Genomic DNA, 21,298 nt, shown 5'->3' on the forward strand with positions numbered 1-21,298 from the left:
TCTCTCTCTCTCTCTCTCTATATATATATATATATATATATATATATATATATATATATAATCTACCTAAAACTGCCAACTAATTTTCGTGATGAGGCTGCCACGGTGCAGAGGTCCAGCAAAATCCATCAGATGGATGTTAGCTTTCGAAGTTTTGTCCTTGCTAAAAGGGCTGCGGGAGATCACCCAACAAGCAGTAGACAGTAACTGTGCTGCAAGAAGCCGAAAGACGGAAGCGCCAGACCGAGCTTCCGAAATATCCCTCGAAATTAGACAGTGATTGGAAAATCAAAGCACCAAGCTCCAAGTGCACACTAAAAAATGAATACTCTTTCGAACTGATAGGAAATTGTGGAGCGAAAATCTAACATTTCTAGCTGATAGAAGACAAGCATAGCGTCGGAAAACCCAAACAACCTGGGCGATTTCCGACAACTTGGAAGCATACTGATTTTGAACACAGTCAGTCTACCACTGGGCCAATTTGAGTAGTAATACTCGTTCACCTCAGCACACCATGAAGAGCAACTGGACTGACCTAACTACGGATGTGATCATACAGACGGCCATCAGCGAGTTTTAAAATGACAGAGCAAGAACAGCAAGACTTGCAGGTTCAAAATGGGAAGGCTGACACAACAGGACGACGTGTTCCGAACAGCATGCATAATTTGGGAGATGAAATTTGTTCTACAATTATTCAACGATGCAGGAATTATTCCTTCTTAAAAAGCATTGGAATTTGCAAAAAAGGCTACCACGGAGTCAGCCTCTTATCCAGGGCATGTAAGATTATAGCTTCTAACGTGAGCAGAAAACCGGTTGCTGATATTATGTAATAAAACGTCCTAAAGAGCACCTGAGCCAATTGTTGTATCGTAGTATCCAAAGCAGAAATGTCGTGAACAAAGCCATCCGCTCTACAAGTTTTGCGTGACCCTCGAACAAGGTTTCGATTCAGCCAGTAAATGCGCACCGTGCCTTACCTCAAGAAAGCTTGACCACCTGGGCGAATCGGTCGTCCTTAACAATGCCTTTCATGTTGGGATCAGAACCCGGCTTTTGGCCTTCGCATATATGTGCACCAAGTTTAAAATCGACACTATAATGAGACAGGCCTGCTAACCTGCACTAGTCCGTTTTCAACCTCTGTTTAACGACCGTCTGCGCAGAGAATGTTCATCAGTGAGAAGGCGATGTACTAACTGAAACCAGCCTACCAGTCATTCGTTCTGTGCCAAGAATTTATGACCATATCAAATAAAAATGAGCCCAAATTATGTATAACGCAGTAAGCACGAGATTGCATCTCAATCCTGCAGACTAAATCTTTATTCTGAGGCTTTCGGCAGCCAACTATGGCCAGTGCACTAGTGGCACCACGCTTCACCGCTGACAAACAATTGCTTCTAAATCCGGTGAGACCTATCGCTTTGCATTAGGGCACAACAGTAAATCATTCAGTAAAATAGTTCTAAGACAGTTTGGTATACTATTCCTGATACCCTGACAGCATATTATTCGTTAACCAAACAATTTATGCTGCAGGAATTGAGTAGGTTAGAATTATATCCCGAAAATCACTTGACGCAACCACACATTTTGCTTGAATACCGCTGACGGCCAGCGCCTCTCCCACCAGTGAGCATCAAACTCGCTTCATATGCCAGTCACTAATATATATTAGATCGATTTGACCAATGAGTTTGGCTGCTGGTCTTGCAAAAATTACATGGAGAAAGGTTAACAACTTCCTAGCCGTACTCCGAATAAAGAGTGAATCCAACCAGACTGAACAATGGCTCACATTATTTCGCGTGAGTTAAACTTGCACTTCAATGAATGCAATTTGTAAAAGCCGATTAAAACAGAAATGGTTAGATGAGTGATGAGTGATGATACTGATATTTCTAGGTTCATTACGTCCGCCTAGAAAAAACTCGGTGTGTGCTAAAAACAAGTATCTGGTTGACTGGAATTGACAAATTTTTTGGGAGCTTAGGGTGAGCTTTTCCTTAGGTAGCTTTTCCTCTTCTGGTCCGAGGGTCAGCTGTATCCCGAAGTTTCCGTGGAGCATTTAAAAATTGCGGCTACACATAATTTTTACACCTTCATATCTACACTGGTTGGCTTTCCACCAAAAGGGAGCTGCTATGCTTGGGTGGCTATTTGAGTTGAGTTTATTTATAATTAAAGGCTCCTGCTTACCACACGCTGTGGCAAAAGCATATGACTATCCTACTTTCTAAACACAACAATAGAAATCTTACTTCCAAAAGGTTATCCCACCGTAGCTAAACTATAAGCCCAAAGGAAAATAGATAGGAGCTTTGAAACTGTTCATAGTATAAAAAATCAAATAAACCATTATGTGACAATCTTAGTTTTTAGTTTGAATCGGCTTACGGTTAGCCAAGGCTTGCTGAGCTACATTCATCAAAATAAAACTAGATTGAAGGGAGAAATCCTAACATCGTATTCAAAGGTTGCTTTTGTGCCAACTGTTTTATCTACCTCAACGAGGCCTTTGCAACGATATACAACGGCATTCACTTTATATCATTTATTTCGTCAGTAATGGTTACAATATATTGAAAGACATTAGGCTAGAACATTACAACCTGGGTATGACGAAAAATTTCAAATGGGGGTGATACAAGTTCTAGTTTAAACGCTCGCAATTCTCTAAGCCGGTATAATCAATCATCATGTATGCTTTCAAGAATCATTTCACAGTGTTCCCTAGATATTTGCCCCTATTAGCTCTATTGTGTAACCCACTAAATTCAAGACACTCACAACAAAATGCCAGACAATCAGACAACAATCAAAGTGTGGCGTTCTCAGTGAGTTCTGATATCTAAGTCATTCAGATACTAGACTTTCACCTAGTGCATTCACATGACTGTCTCAAAAGTATGCTTCTCAAAGAAGAGAAAATACGTGGTTTTTAAGAGCTGAATTCTCAATCCTGGAAGACCACAAAACAGTGGAGCCAATACAGAAGAATATTTGAGTCATGGCTTGAAGCGCATCTGATCAAAGAGACACCTTATACGGCGACATTGACATGCATCATTTTTCCTAGTCTCCATGTCAACCTGTGCACGCAAATTACACCTTCACTTTGTAGGCTCACGTTGTAGACAGGCTCATGTGTCCTTCGTTCATTACCCGCCAAGTAGCACTCTTCTATAATTGGGATTTTAGACGCTGTGTTTGATAAACACGGTGGTTATGTAATTTTCATGAGGTGTGTGTAGACCATTCTGCTACGCGATGTACAGCTCTTGCAAACGTCCCAGAGAGACAGATCTAAACACATATGCGTGGATATGACATCCGACAGATTGGTTTACACGTGCACCAGTTGTGTACACTTATTTCGTTACTGGAGTTTATGGGAAGTATTCAATTTACACATAAGCGAAAACGTAGGTGGTAAGTATCTTACCCTGGGGAATTTTGAATTTTCATTTCCGCGTCGGGGTTGTAAACTGGTACAGGAGATGGAAGCTTGGAAATAATAGCTTTCAGTGTATCCACTTGGGAATGTAGCAGCTAAAAACAGAGCGGTGAGTTAAAGTTACTTAGGCTGATTAGCTGCACCAAATACAGACCAAAACTCTACACGCAAAACAGTTCTTTTTGCCTCAACGTATGCTGTTAGTAGAGGCATACAGATGGACAATCACGTGAGATGATTTCCTTCAAGAAGTTAGTTTACCACCAGTCTACTTTTATTGCCATCACTATGCACAGTGGTGGACAACCATTGACGTCGAAATAAACTTAAAGGGGGCACCACAAGTACGCTTTAGGCGGCAATTCGTTTTGATGGAAATTCTGTTAATAGTTGTGGGACGCGTTTATGTGGTTCCCTAAATAACACCTTGGAACTGCTGGTGTGACAGGCACTTGTTCAACCTCTTCACACCCATTCGGTAGGCCCCACTACGATGAAATACTTGCTTGATTTACCTTTCCAAAGCCCAACCAGATACCTATGGGAGTTTGCTTAAAAGATTATACATGCTCAAAGATTATATATGCTGCTTTCTACAAGAAAATGACAACCACAGTAGGAGATACACGGGTAATTAAGGTCTACGATTTAATTTTTTAGAACAAGGATTTCATGAAATTCACAATAGTTAAACAGGTGTAAAACATGACTCATCCTTAAATACACCCATTTACACACCAGTTTGGTTTTAGCGGGAGAATCAAATGCATCCACTTGATGAACTTTATTAAGGGTGAAACGGGTCAAGTGGGCTGCTTGAAGCAACCTTATGGATAGTTTCCCTTGGGGAAACGTCACTCATGTTTTTGGGATGTTTTGAGTGTAACTACTTGCTGATAAACTTTGGCTTATATTCGTACACTAAAGTGATTTGTCCTTTACTTATCCTAGTATCTGGGTGGCACCTAAGGTGGATGGGGTTTATTTCTACCATAGAATGTGAAGTCCAGTCCTTTCATTTGTATGTGCAATTGCACTAACAATCATTACCTTTTAGGATATAGTTTTCTAGTCTTAAATCAGTTTCTAGATTACCATTATATTTATCTAATGTGACGTAGTACGTCACTCTTCTATTACTCTCCTTACAACGACTTCCCTTTCAAAAAATCTCTATAGCTTGGCACGACTACCGCATTGTTAGCCTATTCTTCCTCCTCTCCATCATTCCACAAGCACTTCTATATACGACAAGACTACTCTGGCTTTCTTGGGGAAAAAGATGCAGTGTTTCGCAGTCTGAAATGACAACCGCAAACTTATAAACGTAGTGAATTATAAAAGATTTATTCATGTTTAACGTGTTTAAATGAGACAAGGATGCAATTATTCCTCTTCATTATTCAAGCGTTAATTCCTTATTCTATGGGTGACGCATTTTCCATCAGTGCTTAAAAGGTCAGAGCTACGGTTGACGTGAGATCCAACTACTGGCTGTTTGGACAGCGTAGTTACTGACAATTTCGTAGCACACTTACTGAGTGACCTAATTAATGTTACCGATGAAATGTCCCTGGAAGATCTGCAGATATGACATCTTGTTTAGCTACACAGACAGCATTAGGACTGCAATGGATTCATCTCCAATATGTATTGTATTGCATTGTAATGAAAAACTGAGCGGTCAATAGACATATGGGCGTGATAGTTTTATGCTTTTATCCTTCACGAAAACACTGCAATGAGTGTGGTTGTATAGGAACCTTGACTAATTTACTTGTTGAGATGGTCAAGTTGGATTGATTTCGTTCCACCGGGCAGTACAGCTGGTTAGACTCACAGGTTTTCGAGACGTTTGTTCAAACAGGGCAGTAAAGAGAACTGTGAGGCACTAACTGGTGTGTTACAAGCTATTGGTTCGTGGGAATCCGGGGATCCTTATGACAAGGGTGTATTTATTCAGAAATGTCGCGCTGAACAGCGGAGTGATACTTCTACAGAATTTGATAAACGAGTTAATAAACAAGTCATTCTAAAATCTACTGACTTGAGAATGGTAATGTTTAGAATGAAAAGTGCCTAAGTATTCTTTCTAAGGTTCGCTCACTAAGCTCATCAGCAAAATTTACCATCAAGCTATGACGAAGGGACCAGAAGGACAGGCTCAATAGTGCCGGCGATAATTTTGATTTACACATGTGCATGTTTCTTCAAACCAAGTAGAAAAGCGCAGTTAAGAGGCGCAAGAATGAGGATGCGCAATAACTTGTTTTGAAACGTTCGAGTGTAGCGAACGTTGGACCTGACCTGGTATTCACAGTGTAGTGTACGTGCTTTCTGGTCTCACAACCTGGTAGCCGTTAGGAGGTTAGGAGATTACTTAAGGTATAAAGTCTCTCAGCGGTGAAGATGTCTGCACCTCACCTTTGCGTGCGTAGCAACGGCGGGGGGACTACGAAATTTTTCGTGAATGATGTAGTTCCGCATTGAAGTAAACCACTATGTTTCGTCGAGCGTTGTACCGCGTGCAAGCTTACTTCCACATACACCCAGTTTAGTAAAGTGAAACAAAAAATAAACCAACTCCAGCGTGATTCAGCCCCCCAAAATTACTCTTGTGAATTGGTCATGGGGTAAATTGCTTTTATTTGTCTCTGGGCCTGGTTGAAAAAACAGTGATGAAATCGTTGGCACAAGATCCCCGTCGCTCATGCTGGCAATCACGTACTAAGTTCAGGTCACGCATGCTCAAATTCAATGTGGGTTGAATACAAAACGCTTTCTCAGTTGATTCATCTGTGCCGTTCAAGGAATAAGCAACTCCGTAGCAATGAATCACCAGGAACGTCGACTCAGGCGGCAGCTGCTTGTTTTCCCCCAAACTTTTACTGGACTCACTTCATTTTCTTGTGCATTCTCCTTTGCTTTTTTCTCGGCCATATATTGTTTCGAACGGGCGGAAATGACCTATAAAGGACAGTTTCACCAATGGTCAACGGTGGCAGTCATACCATCTTGTTTGCCTCATCGAATAGCACGGCATTCAGCTCCAAACATTCACTGTTCATGTTTTCAATGTAGGATTTCAGTCCCCTGTTTTCTTCCAACAGCAACTTTATTTGCTCCTCGGTTGTCCTCATGTTGCCGTCGGGAGACCGAGGCTAAAACAAACAACGAAATGCAAGAAACCGAGAGATGAATTGGTGTAGAAGTCAGGCAAGAAGCTTTCTTTCATATGTGGTCACAAAATCCTAACAGCTTAGTTATTGACGACAAGTATGCAGTCGGGTTATTTTACATAATTCCGAGTCAATTTTATGGAATAATTTTTCTGCTTCACAGGGTGAAACACTTCTCCAAAAATAATGCATAGTTTGTTGAATTTCAAAATTTGATATGTCTGTAGTATTTGCATGTCCATTTGGGCTATGTTCGCTGTACACGTCTCTGGATGTAATGGCATCTTTAGGTGTGGTTTGTAAAATTCAAAAATAATATAAGACATAAGGTAAAACTGACTGTTCTTGTGTCACTTTTCTAGTCCTAGCTCTGGAAATTCTCATCTTCTTTCAAATAACAATTCAGTGAAGGAGTACAATGTATCAGCGACTTTTTACGTGGTAGGTTAGAATTTCAACCTACGCTCCAATTACAAAATGGCTATCATGTTTAATTGGCTCAGGACTAAATTCAGCTATGTATGCGTTTCTCTTCATCAAAACTATCACCCGTAGGAATCATGTAAATGTTTAGCACTGTCAACCGTGTTGCTTTGGCAAAAAAATATCGTAAAAAGTCACGCCTGATGCCCTAGGTTCTGCCGCACGTACACTCCGTTGGAAGTGAAAAATATCGTCATAGACTTGAGTAAATCAATGATTTACAACAACGATTGTGCTCATCAGTAGCGAAAAAATCAATTATATTGCATCTAGTTGTGGTGACATTCACCAAATCTTGATGTCGATGATTTTCCAGGAAAGTCCTCTATGGTTGACAATGATAATCTAATACAACTCAATTAGAGGTGAAGTTTATATTAAATCGCAACGTGTACTATTTTTGTCATAAACTTGTTATATATACATATATATATGTGTGCTTACAGCTCAAAGTCTGCATATTTTTCAGTGTTCATACATCCTTACATTCCGGTTTCCGTGTAATTTTCAGAACATCCACTTTTTAAAATACAATAAACTTATTTCTTCCATTCTTGAAGTGAATGTACTCACTAGCACAAATAAGGATTCTACTAATGCAAGTTAAACCGGTATATTTAACCCGAATTTTAGCAGTGAGCTGGATTTCAGTGTTCCAGTACTGTGATGAAGTTTGCATTATCTGCCACATTTTTGTAAACTTTTGGCCTGGAGCGGTTTGTCAAGTTAATTTAATATTTTTAATAGCTTGGTGATCATAATTTATTTTGCAGCAAAATATGTAGCAAATTTGTTGGCATTTTTCATTTCTTACTTGCGATGCGTAACAAGGAAACGCTGATTTTTCTAGCCCTATGCTGTTAGAATTTCAATGGGTGCTCAGACAAAAAGCGCGGTTGTGTTATTGATGATGTCCAAGAAGTATTCGTGGATTTCCAGCACAGGAATTTTAAATGATCGTGTAAAGAATGCATACCTAAAACCCAAGTATTACTGTTCCTAGTCGAGCAACGACTGGAAAACCCTGTAATATTACAACATTGCTCAAACCTTTCAGCAGTTGAATCTTTCAAAGACTAGAACACAATATTACTCAGAACGGCCAGTAAGGATTAAGGTACTTGGCTGAAACAGGCAGCCTCCTAGATCTACAATAAAGGCGATATGCGAATATTAGAGTACAGAACCAAAAAGGAGGGTCGAATTTATCGACAATTTTTACACTAATCATTTGTTGTCACGGAAACAGTAGCATCGTTGACTTAAGATAACTTAAGATCACTTAAGATAAACGAGCCCAAAATCCAAAGCACCTTACCGTAAAATTAAGAAAGATGGGTTATCCTACTCAGTTTTGAGATGATGAGGGAACAAGTCGTTTCAATTAACATTTTGAAGTCCGATTGTTTTTGGAGAGAGTGGAACGTATAACTGCTATTGTAATTAGGAAACTCCGACAAAATTTACTTCATTTTTTAGAAAGCGAATTGCACCCAAAATTGCCCGGGTTTCCAGTTATATGTGAAACTAATCCACTCTATCTTGTTTCCTAGTTAACAATCTAATCTTCTCTCTCAGCGCATAAAAAATTTGTTGTAACGATTGCCGGTTCGTCCTACAATTGTCATATAATATCGACTCCGAATGGTTCATATATCTCCTTGAAAATTATCATTAAGATTGGGAAGCTTGATTTTGCCCATGGTGAAAAACTTTTTTTGTTATTCCGCAGAAAGATGTTTTGGCTAATATTGCTGCAAAATAAACATCCATCAAGAAAAAATAGGCTAAAATCTGTGAGGTCTTATACTGAGTAATCTTGCGAACTGCCAGCATATGTTAACAGGCATCTTTCTCAAAGGTGAAATGAATGACATTTTTAGATAAGGATCCAGGAGAACGCAAATGACTAAATTGCTCAAGTACAAACAAACCGATCATACAATAGTTTAGGGTTAAAACGATTAGGGATTTAAGACGAAGATTAAGGAGATCATTTGTTGACAGACCACTTTTAAATTTGAATCGAAATTCTACCCAAAAAGTATAATCAACCTACAGCAGCGGCCTAATGGTTTAGTGTCCCAGCTCATTTGATGGGTCGAGCATGCAGTGAATTGCGGGGTTTGTGAATTTCCGTAGGATACCACAGCCTTATAGTGCTTCTTCGCATGCACCTATGGTCTGAATTTATTTGAAAGATGCGTCTTGATTGACAAACACAATTTAGTTAGTTCTAATTATTGATTCATGTAGAGAAACCTTACGGTATATTGCAAACCCCTCCATCAGGAACAATAACTTGCTAACTATGCCTGAAAATCAGGTGCATGTTGCAGCTTTTTGTGTTCAAAGCCCTGTTTCTAATTCGGGGAATGCAAATTGTTAGTTAAAAATGGTTGTTGCTGAGAATCAGACTTTGATTAGTTTCATCTGCAATGCTGACCTTTTAATCAGTAGTAAACTTTGGTTGTTGAACATAAGACGGGATCGCTCGCACCGCGGTTTGCCTCTGAGTTAATGGGTCAGTATTTATTTACTGAATGTCATATGATTCTTATAGCATAAAAAACAATCATTTGGGATTACGACACCACCATATTTTGAAATTCTGAAAGCAGCACAGGGAGATGAATGTGGCATTCTTTGCCCAGCTCAGCCCAATTTGACTCAATAAATCAGCATTTCTGTCGATGTTTCTAGACAAGAAAAATCGTGAGTGACTAAATTTCAAGTTCAAAAGTCTTAGTGATTAAGTCAAGTCAAGTGCAATTCAGAACTGAGATATCCTGCTAATCCATGACTCTGGGAAGATAAGGGTCTTTGTAGCTTTGATATTGCTTCAACTCAGAGTATTCCACAAATGAAAAAACATATGGTGTAACTTAATTACCAAAAGCCACTGGAGGACGGATCAAAGCACATAAAAACACTCCGGCCAATGATAACTTCAAAGAATGCGAAAAACATTTTACTCCTAAAATAAAACGCCAGTTATTTTATTGAAGAATACTAGTTAGCTTCAGGTTCGTCAGAAGCTCACATAAAACAAGAAACAAGCACGGGTACTGGGATTTTCCAGCGGACGCGGTAATGACTGATTACATAATGAGTCAACGTTTCTACATTGACACTGAGCATTACCATGAAAAATACCTCATGGTATTAACTGAAATTAAATTCATACTACCTTATTTTGGTTCTATCTTGTATTAGTTTGAAAAACTGTACCGCAAAGCACCTAAACTACCATATTTCAACATTCCGTTTAAGAGGATCCTGTCCGGCAGTCACAAAACGATTCGACATTCAACTAACAAATACAGAACACGATACTGCGAAGTGATTGACTCTATTTGATCTTAATAAAAGGCTTGCATTGAGATCATCCGAATCACCAGTTTATGAGTGTGCTACAAAAGATCGCCTAATGTTTCGTTTGGCACAATAAACGAGATGTCGTTCTACAAATCACACTTACTCGAACCCTTGGAGAAGCAAGCGACTTTCAGATGGCTAACCCTTTCTGAGTAAACCTTGAATGGAAATATTCGGCTAAACCCATCTATGGTGAGACTTGGTAAACTGATTGCTTACATGACAGACAAATTTGTGAATGGAATAAATGTCCACCCATATCCACGTTATGAGCGCACCACACTTTTCAAGAAAAAAACGGGCTCTATGAATTGCTGAGTGCTTACTCAAAAGGGTTCATTCTAAAAACAGCCTTCAATACAGGGTAGATAAACGTAATTTACATATTCAAGGTTTGGAAAGCTTCTATCTGGGTTGGGGCGAATTTCTTTTTTGTATAGAAAGAATGCTCCAGGCGCCTAATAGTCCTGCATATTTGTAAACAAAACAGCGCAGCACAAAAGATGCTTCTTGTCTGTGTCCCCAGGTCACTGAGAATGAAACTTTGCCAGTTTATCAAGACAGTATGTTCTTGTATGGTCGTCTGAAGTTTTAGGATATCCTTCGGCTTCTGAATTAACCAGACGCCAAAACTTTCGGATGTACCGCATGTAGATTTAAGGATGAATTACTGATTAGTCAGAACAAGTTAACAAGGGTCTCATGTTGTAACAGAAACCCATAACGGCGACGCGTGTGACTTAGTCTGTCTAAAACGGTAGTCATTTCTGACTTTTGGGTGTTACACAGGAATTTACAGTACAGAGTTCTCTTTTGAAGAACGAATTAGCCATCTGTGAAACTTAAAGTTGACTCATTATCGGTTTTAATTGGTTGAAGCTTTTGATGGAAGAACGTGGGGCGAATTTCGCTCCTCGTAAGTTGTCTCCTCGAAGGATGTGCTTGCCCTCGCCGGTTTCTTTGAAGGCAGGAGTATAATCATACCTTACTTGTGTGTCAGCCACATCTCAGGTAGTGCATTTTTATCTTCTTCGCCCTGTAGTGATACATGAACAAATTTTGGATCTATCTGGATAGAACGCGTTCATTTGCTGATGGCGTTTTACAGCTGTGATTTGAAACTATCCTCACTTGCTCTATCTTATTTTAAATGACTGCGTGAAATTGTCAGCAAACGCTTAAGCCTCCGTGGGAATAGTAGTCATTTTATAAAAACCGTCCTTTATCACAACAAAATCGTCTTGTTTATTATGTAAGCAACACTAGTTAGCGTTTGACGTTTCACATTCTTGAGAAACCAAAGGTCGTGACTTTAAGTATAGTTTCGTGGTTCATTCCTTCCCCAAATATGACGTCACCTACACATCTCCAAATCCTATCGAATTTGCCCCATGCGACTTATCTTCCTCAGCATACCCGTATATTGAGCCTCTTCTTTATCCTTTGGTGATTTTCTGACACGATAACCGCTTGTCATATTGCTTATGAGATGTTTCCTTGGTCTAGTATTCTCTTTCATACTCGTTGCCTTAAAATGTCATCGTGAAACTGTCGGTTTCTTGAGATAGGTGATTCTATCCTACATATGAAGTCTTCAGGCGAAGTTTCCAGGCCAGTGGCTTGAGTGAGGATTCGTACAATTTATGTTTACTACGCCGGCCGTGTTCGACTAAAAATCTGGATTGCAGTCACATTCTTAATCTACTTTTGCACCACTAGTAAGAAAATTGGGTAACCTACGGCAATAAATAATGTACTGCTGAGGCTGACGGGCCTTTCTAATCGCTTGTGGGCAAACATCCTGCGCAGTATGTTTTTCACTGGCCAGTGACCAAATTTATCAAGTTGCAGTCTCATAGTCTGTGCCAACTGTCAGCCAGGGAAGAACGGTATCCTAGGGTGGTTCGTGCATAGAAAAAATAATCAATTTTGACCCCAACTCCACTCTTCTCAAAAAACATTCTTTTTGGTTTTTATTTAATGTTTCACATGCATCCAACCGCTTCTGCCTTGAGTGATTATACAGACATGGTCTTGATGACTAAGTTTCCTTGTTTCTTTACCATTTTTACCGTGTATGTAGATCTGTTGGGAAACATTTTGACACTACATTATTCAACAGGAGACTAGATTTGAAGAGCAAGCCAAACTAAACACAAGCGTTCTCAGGCACTTGAACTAGCCCGGCTTTGTTTGACCCATATTAATTCAGCCAACAAGGGATTTTTACCAGCCGGTACAATGTATATAAATTTAGGGTAACCATCAGGTGACGCAACAAGCTCAAAGGCTGAAAAATCACTTATTAACATTAGTTTGATGAATATCACATGGTAAAAAAGTGCCAAGCAGAAAAATTCATACGCATAAATCTAGAAACCCTATTGCCGTTTTAGTATACTTGTTTGAATCTGCGCAGTAAGTTTGAAAACCAAAGTCAGTGCAGTGGGTTCCGTCTGGCGTACAACTCAAAAAAGAACGTATTTGTGTGTTGACAGTACGGAAGAGTTGCCTTTCATATAATTATTCCTTCAAAAAGCAGTTCTCTATTTGAGCCAACAACCCTTACCAAGGTACTCTATTGCAAGAACAAGCTGTTGGTAAAATCACCGCAGGAATGCAAGGTGCAACAACTATTACACCTTAGAGGATGGGCAATAAGACCAACCTGCTCTTCAAAAAAAGCACAGTAAGCGAAAACCTAACACCTTTTAGCACCTTTTGAGGAAACAAGAAAGACAGCTTCTTCAGACCTGACACTCTATGTCACTGTCAGGCTTGCTGATTGCAGACGAAGACAAAGGGACTTTGCTCAAACTTGCAAGATGATACTATATCAGGTGAGTAGAACATTCTCGAAGGTTCCATACAACGGATGTTTTTACTCCTTGAACTTCCATAAAGTCGCAAAGCGATTTTAAACCATTTTACCAAATTTAAACGGGTTTAAACAATTTTAACAATGACTGCTTATTATCGTTGGCTTTTATAACCCTAGAAGTAACGTAATCGAAATCGCGTTAGGTCAACTCGTCTTATTTCATTTGCTCCTGTTTTTTCTGTCTGTGGAAATCCCTATCTTCATATACCATCTATGATGTCACCATGATTACTTTAAAGCTAAGTAAAAGCGTATTTACTGCAGCTTATATGATTACTGGATAATTCGACTCAAACGTTCACACTATACGGGACGTGAAACCCGCGTGTATGTTGTCTTGCATTCCTAAAGAGTCAAATTATTATTAGAAGTATCGTGGTTAGAGGCATTTATGCATGACTTTTAAATATTCAGCAGCATTGAAGTGCTAAACGCTTACCAGTAACAAGAAACTTTAGTAATAGATATTCGTTGTCTATTACTGGATGCAGCTGAAAGGCAAACACTGAATTGTCTATTTTGCTTTACTTTCAAAAGTGGATTGTAAACTAGCATTTCGACATTTAGATCAATACGTGCTTTCATTACGGATAATTGTTTCATTAACTGTTTCCGGGGGGTATCTAAGTTCATTTTGTTGCGCTTATCTGCATGAAGCGATTCTACACGCGGTTACGTAAATCGTGTATAAGTCATACGCTGTGTATATGCTTTGCTCAAAGAGACACGTTCCTGGGTTTGGTAATCAGAAGTTTTCGCCTGCGACGTAACAACATGCATGTATCCTTAAAGTGCTTCTATAGGATTGGTAACAACGTGTGAAGATACAATACATGCACGGATTCCCTGAAGCATTTATTGACTGAAATTCCACTGTACCTCAGAGGTGGACGTTCTTTCTTCCATGTGTGCTGTGATACGGTGCGGATGCGCAAAACTGCCGCAGTTCCACAAACCTTGCCGACTGAAAGTAGTAATAACAGTAAAAACAGAAATCGAATCAGTTACAGTAAGACGTTACTTAAACTTTTGTTTGCCACATGGTTCGTTGGCTATTTGACCACAAAGTTTAACTCACACAAAGGAGAATTGGTTAATAGCCATAAAACACAAATATTTGTAACGTGTACTTATGACTATATTACACTTCTTTCCTTCACCATGATACTGTCCTAAACCTTCTACGGAAACCTTCCTCCATGGGAGATCAGATCCTGTTTGATATCGCGTAGCTTAACTATCTCCCCGCACCTTTATTTCGTCGAAGAGAGCCGTTGTGGCCTTGAGTAAACCGGTATTCAGGCTTCCTTATATTACAGGCTTTGAGGTTGCATCATATGCTGCTTCTTGAGCGGTCGGCTATGGAGGACGGCATTGACTTGTAGCCCACGAACGTCTTGGACTTCAACAACATACAACTGATTTGCATTTGGAAAATATTTACACGAACTTGTACGCTCACTATGGATCTGTCGTCGTTTAGAGGGATAATATGTGGCCAAAGTTGTACCTGACAATGGTCTGAGGAATTACAAATCAATAGGAAGTATGATATAGCGTAAAATTTTTGAAAAATGTTTTGCTCATCCAGTGGACTTGTGGATAGAAGTACTGTGCTAGTAGACGTCCAGGCACAGACCAATAAAAAGTCGAAATTTTGCATACCCATCTTAAGGAGTTCCATGAAATATGATCGCTTGTTTAACAAACTATTTTTCTCTATATCGTGAGGTATGTTGTGGGTTTCGCTTATTTGCCAAGCGTTGCACGTCTTATGTGTCAAGTTGTCTGTAAACTTCGACCTAAAATCATAGTACAGTTGACAAAGTACACCGTAACACCAAACCTAGCGCGCAAGGAATGCGTTTATTACTATGTCTTTACCAACTCTTAAGTGACTTTCATGTTCACTAACAAAAATGCAAATCTGCTTTACCTGAAAAACCCCTCATTTATCTTATGCTGTTTATTAAAAAAATCTTTATGTTGTGGCTGACTTCAACCTTTGAAACAGCACTCTAATCTGATACAGCTGGCAGTAAGTTGGCCGTTTTGCCTTAGGCAATTCGCCTGATGTGTTGCGGTCTTCAATAATGAATGCACTCGGTATGTCTCCATACAGCTTTCCGTAAAACCGCAGAGAACTATTCAGCGGCAGAAATAGTTTTGATGTTCAAGTTGTGGATCATATTTTATTGTAATATTGTTGAATATCCAACCAATATACTGAATTTAGTATCTTACGCCCTATATCTTTCTCATTTTTGATACTTCAGTTTTATGTCCTCCACCATTACAAAAACTCACGGTTCAGGGTAGTTTGGCTGCAATTTTGCCATCTTTTTATGATCATCATCTCTTTATGACCAAAGTTACGTGCCACAAGATTTCCTTTAGTTGTCAAAAGCGTTACTTGCTCTGCCGATTATCAACTTTAAAGCTGCATTATTGAGGAACTTATAATTTTAAACAGACTACATCCTGAAATGGTTAGTTTAGAGATGTTGCAGAAGCCTATCAAGTTAAATAAGCAAACTTCATCACAAACATGCTAAGGGAACCACCAATCTCTCTTGAATAACCCTGTCTATCTTGATGCACAAACCAGTTGCACAAATGGTAAGCTTGGTTTAGATCAAAGACCAACGTTCTGACTCACCTCTTTTTTAAATAAGTGTTTTTCGCCCAAAGGGTATACTGCAATGTTGACGTGTCATGCCAACTGCAAAATGAGGCGGCCTGTTTCAGCACGTTGAGTTGCTTACTAGCACTATAAACTATATATTCAGTTGTGTTCCAGGTAAGCCTCCGGTTGAAAGAAACTGGTACGTAAATTGGTGTAAATTGCTAATTTCGAGCAATTTTAGTTAATGAAGAAAATGAGATTGTCCGGAAAATTAAAGACTGTGTCCAATTGATTAACCACCAGATAAAGCCGGAAGTGTGTTGTCGTAGAGTTTTCGGCAATCTCTAGAGTTGCGAGTTGCGTCTCTGGTGTGGCCTGAAGTAAGCACGTCCTTACATTCATAATTTTAAAAACAATGAAAAGAAAAACTATTTAGGTGCAACAAAATATGGGTTTCAACAGATTAGTCTTAATTTGTCTTAATTGTTGCCTGTAACTTTAAAGGATGATTGCCGACCCTCCCTAAATTTGGGTCCTCAGCAAACAGCGGATATTAGGACCTTCGGCTTGGGCTTCAAAAGAGAGCAGATCACAGTAAATGTTTCCAAGTAGAGCCCCAATTTTCTATACGTCAGTAAGAGATTTGATACGCTTTTGCTTACTCGAAGTGCAATCGTTTACCCTACTAAGAATCACTCTGTCTACTGCAGTATCAGGACTCTGATTTCAGAGCTTGTTGATTTCTCCGGTGATATAATAAGTTGCATCCAATTGAATATCTTTTAGGGGTTTACGTATACAATGCAGTTATCAACCAAGTAATCAAGCTGTTCCTATTCAACAAGAGATCTGTGAAAAAATTTCACTTTTTGGAACCCTCATGTTATTGCGTACGCAAATTTATGGCCCTATAGTTTAGTTCTAAGTCGATCTGCGAAGGTGAACTAAGTCATTTTAGTATTGGTAATGTCTTGTAGCCACATGATTTGTGATATTTACCCTTAGAGTAATAGTGCAGTTTTTCTGACGCTCTAGGACGCATGCTAGATCATTAGTCCTTCAAAATATTTGAGGGTAGCAGTGGTTATCACCTGGTGTAAAAGATTCTTAGCGGCTTCAGCTTAATCGCCTGTACTGACGTTGCGCACAGTTACTGAGGCAGTTTTACGCTAGGCTTTTAAAGATACCTGGGATGTTTGACTTGAAGATAGATTTTGCTTGATACCAAACAACGAATATTTTACGTGAAAATAAGCTTGTTTCTTTCAGGTAGCTTAACACGAGTTTCTTAAGAAACGTTTATGGAACAATCCTGTGTTCCATATTTTTAGCGCGGTCCGAATCTAACTTATTTCTACAGAGATCACACCGATCTTTTTCATCAAAGAAGAGAAAGCAGGCTTATCTATTCGCTTAAATGAAAAATTTCATGTATCATTGGCTGGTTGTTTCTGGTGGATCCTATCTAGATGTACACCTGAATTTGAAAAGCAGGTTCATCGTGTTAAGGGTGTCGGAGACTGGTGTCAACTATATTATGCATATAAATGCATATATATGCATATATACATACATTCATATACACATACATTCATATATATACATACATACATACATTCACACCTAACGTCTAAAACGGCACTGTCACTTAGTCCATCGAGTTTCAATGTTTAACCGCATATTTAGTTTCTGCTATCTGAATGTTGGATTGATTGATGTGTCTGCCTAAACAACGCAGCTTATGTAGAAAGTTTCTGGCACTGGCGCTTTACCTCAAGACTACAAGCGCGATCGATTGTAAGGGGCGGAAGATAAACGTTTCTCGTTGTAAATATATGAAGGTGGGCGGTGTTTAAAATTGTCCATAGAGTTTCCATGACTTCAAGAAAGTCATTTCTCTTTCAAAATACAAAAGGTCTAACAAAATCATGGAGACCGTAAACATTTGGGTATGTCTTATCAACACTAAGGCCAAAAATCACAAAAATTGGTATTCCAGCAGCTTGAATTACGGAGTTCATTGCATGTCTGCAAATCTAATGGGTCAATTGACGAGACAAAATATATCATGTCGTGAGTCATTTAGTCAAGTGTCTAAACATTAAAAATTCTTTTGCTACTTCATTTTAATAGCCTCTTAAAAACCGAAAAACAGAGAAATTTCAGCATCCAGGAGGTTAAGCTATATTAATTTGATCTTGAATCTTGAAGAAGATAAGTTTAGCACGTGCTCCATCGCAAAGTGTGAAGGCATTTGTCGAGTTCGCTTGCGTGACGTCACTTGGAAACTGCTGAAAAAGTTGGCATAAAGTGATATACCAGTAGATTGTTTTCTCATGATTGAATGTGATGCTTACTCATGATCACGGCTACAAAGAGGCGGTTCTGCAGCAATACATGTCTGTTTAGTGCCATAGCCACGCGCTTAGGTAGCTCCGCTAGTAGGATGTCTTCCTTAGAGGTGCGTTTTACGTAGTATTGGTTCTTGGGTGCAGTATCAATTCTGTTGTGGTTAACTTTCTCTTTAACTTCCTGTTAAGGAAAAGTCAACTCGTATTCTTTTTCCCTAATTTCCAATCCAGCGGCAACGCAGTATGCAGGATATATTTAAGAAAACCCTGTGAAAGACAGCTTTGCTACACTCCGTTTGTACTTCAACAAGGTGAGGAGCCAGAGTTGTCTGTGGAAATACTGGAAGCCGTTGGCTTCGTTAGGCATCTGGTAAACACCAACGATACTTTAGGTGAAACTGACAAATAGGTTTAGCGTCTGGTTACCACCTGAGTACCACTAACTGTCAACCAAATTTTCTGCTGCATGAGCTTCCTTTGCTTCAATCACAAATAATAAATAAAAGCTAGGCTCAGTATGCTGCCTAATGCGACCTTGTTAACAAAGTAATAAGGCAAGTATAAGAGCTTCGAACTGGCATTCTTAGTGAAAAACGGGAGTTCATCAACAGAAATTCCTATCAATATTTAAAAAAAATATGTCGGCACAAAAAATTTCGGATATGCGCAGAACCGATAGTTTACTGTGCATGAGTGCTTCTGAAATGTGCTTACACCTCCATTGACTCTATGTGCTTATCCTCATGACAAAGACTCCCTAAGTAATCCGCAAGGTCCGGTGAGTTAGGGATTTATTAGTAAATAAGATTTTTCCGGTTAGGAGCCTTAATAATTAAGTGAAAATAACAAATCATCAAGGATTTGTTGTGTTATTCAAACAGCCGCGCTGATGCTATTACCACAACTCGTAAGCAATCTTTCGTTGGTTCGTCCCATGCACAGTAGACCTGCAGGATAAATACCTCATTTGAGACTGTACAGCTCCACAAAGTCGCTCGATGGCGCACTAGGTGTCACGACAACACTCGCATCACATGCATATAGAAACCGTGTAAGCGGCCAGTGACTATAATTTAAAAACGCTTCACCTTGAGCAAAGACGGAGTGCAGCTGGGACAGACAGTGAAATAACTCTGCAGCAGTGCATATAAACCAAAGTAATGTTAACTTTATTGTTAAATACCCTACGAAGCCTTTCATGAACTCCTCACAGGTGAGAAAAATGGGAAAACAAAGGTTGTGGTAATAGTAATTTTCTTTGACTTGCGGTCCATCCTACATATGAATTGATGCATTCAAAAACAATGTCGTAGAAGCAACATTGGACTCACAGATACGTACACGTGTAGAAATTACTTATATGATGAGAAGGTTCTTCTTTTTATCAGTATTAGAGTATGCCCCTTCAACAATTTTTATTCAGGTATTCGCCAAAAGCTAATGACCTAGAAATCTGCAATTATGATCTACAAAAACAACGCTCATCTGCGACTCTTCATTTATGGATTCGCTGATCGAAACTTTCGCCCAAATTTCTCGGGTCTGTTTTGTTCCTGTCCTTCAGCGGGCTACCGTTCACCTGAAAGGCACAAGTGAAAAAAGTGTACAGTATTGCTCTTTAATTTGTCAGCGTTTGGCAATATGTTCGCCCGTGCGATGACTGGCATACAAAGTGTCCTATAGTGCTACGAACTGGGCTCTAGATGGATCGTGGAAAACTGTCGGAAGAAATTTATTCCACTCAGCAACTGCTCGAAATGTGAGAAGATCTTGCTCAATGAAAATGTGTGCTCTGAACTTGGAAATCTTACCATATCCTGACCGTGTGATTGCTTTGTCAACGGCTAAAACCTGTTGGCCAAATCTTTTTCGAACAGGGCATAAGTAAGAAGTGGGTCTCCTCGGAATTGTCGATACTTCAGTGGGAATAGGTCAAACCACGAGAAACCCGATATTCAAACACGTCCTTACACTACCATTATTTGCCTCCACACTTATGGTGATCCTTCTGACCATTGTACATTTGTACTTTCTTTGTAACTTATCATTACGCAGTTTGTACCACTTTCTATCTCTCGCTAAAATCTCAGCTTACTCCTCTTCTCTTCATACCGAATAACTTTTGTTTAAAATGAACGAAAAAGAAATATGGACACAATACAAATTCTGTACCTCGTTAATGTATTGCGTGTCAAAAGAGCAAAGTCCATCGACATACTGTTACTGCTCTCGGTCATTTTTCCAGTCCTGATAGTCGGTTTAGCCATGTTCACATAGACCTTGCTGGCCCGTGGCCTCCGTCGCACAATTTTTCGTATGTTTACACATACCTTGATCGTTTTACACGCTGGCCTATCGCCGTGCCGATCAAAGACACACACTTCGAAACCGTGCCTCATGCTTTTCTCGAGTCATGGATTGCCCATTACGGAGTACCAACAACAAGCACTACGGACCGCGGCCCACAGTTCCAGTCTTCGCTCTTTGGAGACCTTAGCCGTCTCCTTGGATCGACGCACATCCACACTACCGCTTACCACCCGTGTGCAAACGGTTTAGTCGAGCGTTCCCATCGACAGCTGAAAGCAGCATTGATTGATTGCGGTAGTCCTCAAAATTGGGCGGAGCATCTCCCGCTCGTACTTTTGGGGATCCAGTCTGCAGTGAAAGGGGATTTAGGCTGTTCGACCGCCGAAATGGTTTACGGCAGCCCTCTCCGACTCCCTGGCGAGTTTGCTGCTGAGCAGAAGGAAGCTGTGAGAGTAGACCCAACAATGTATGTTAATCGTTTACGCTCCTTTGTGAGAAATCTCAGAGCTCAACCAACGCGTTTACATACTCGCGCATCACAAATCTCCCCAGTGCTACAATATTGTGACTTCGTTTTCGTTAGGGTTGATCAGGTGAAGAAACCGTTACAGCCACCGTACGTCG

At 39.7% G+C, this 21,298-nt stretch overlaps 1 protein-coding gene across 1 annotated transcript in view; it reads right to left on the bottom strand.

Annotated features, from left to right (window-relative positions):
* Positions 1-20,031, bottom strand: part of T265_03802 (hypothetical protein) — a gene marked incomplete at both ends in the record, with an annotated part of 38,759 nt that extends 18,728 nt beyond the window's left edge. The window contains 5 exons of the mRNA XM_009168373.1: positions 3,455-3,561; positions 6,365-6,433; positions 6,478-6,627; positions 14,267-14,351; positions 19,937-20,031. Of these exons, the coding sequence (XP_009166637.1) occupies positions 3,455-3,561; positions 6,365-6,433; positions 6,478-6,627; positions 14,267-14,351; positions 19,937-20,031 (506 nt within the window). The remainder of the gene's footprint in view (positions 1-3,454; positions 3,562-6,364; positions 6,434-6,477; positions 6,628-14,266; positions 14,352-19,936) is intronic.
* Between the last annotated feature and the right edge of the window lie 1,267 nt (positions 20,032-21,298).

This window comes from Opisthorchis viverrini, assembly GCF_000715545.1.
Source record: "Opisthorchis viverrini unplaced genomic scaffold opera_v5_56, whole genome shotgun sequence".
In the NCBI taxonomy this organism is placed as follows: domain Eukaryota; kingdom Metazoa; phylum Platyhelminthes; class Trematoda; order Opisthorchiida; family Opisthorchiidae; genus Opisthorchis; species Opisthorchis viverrini.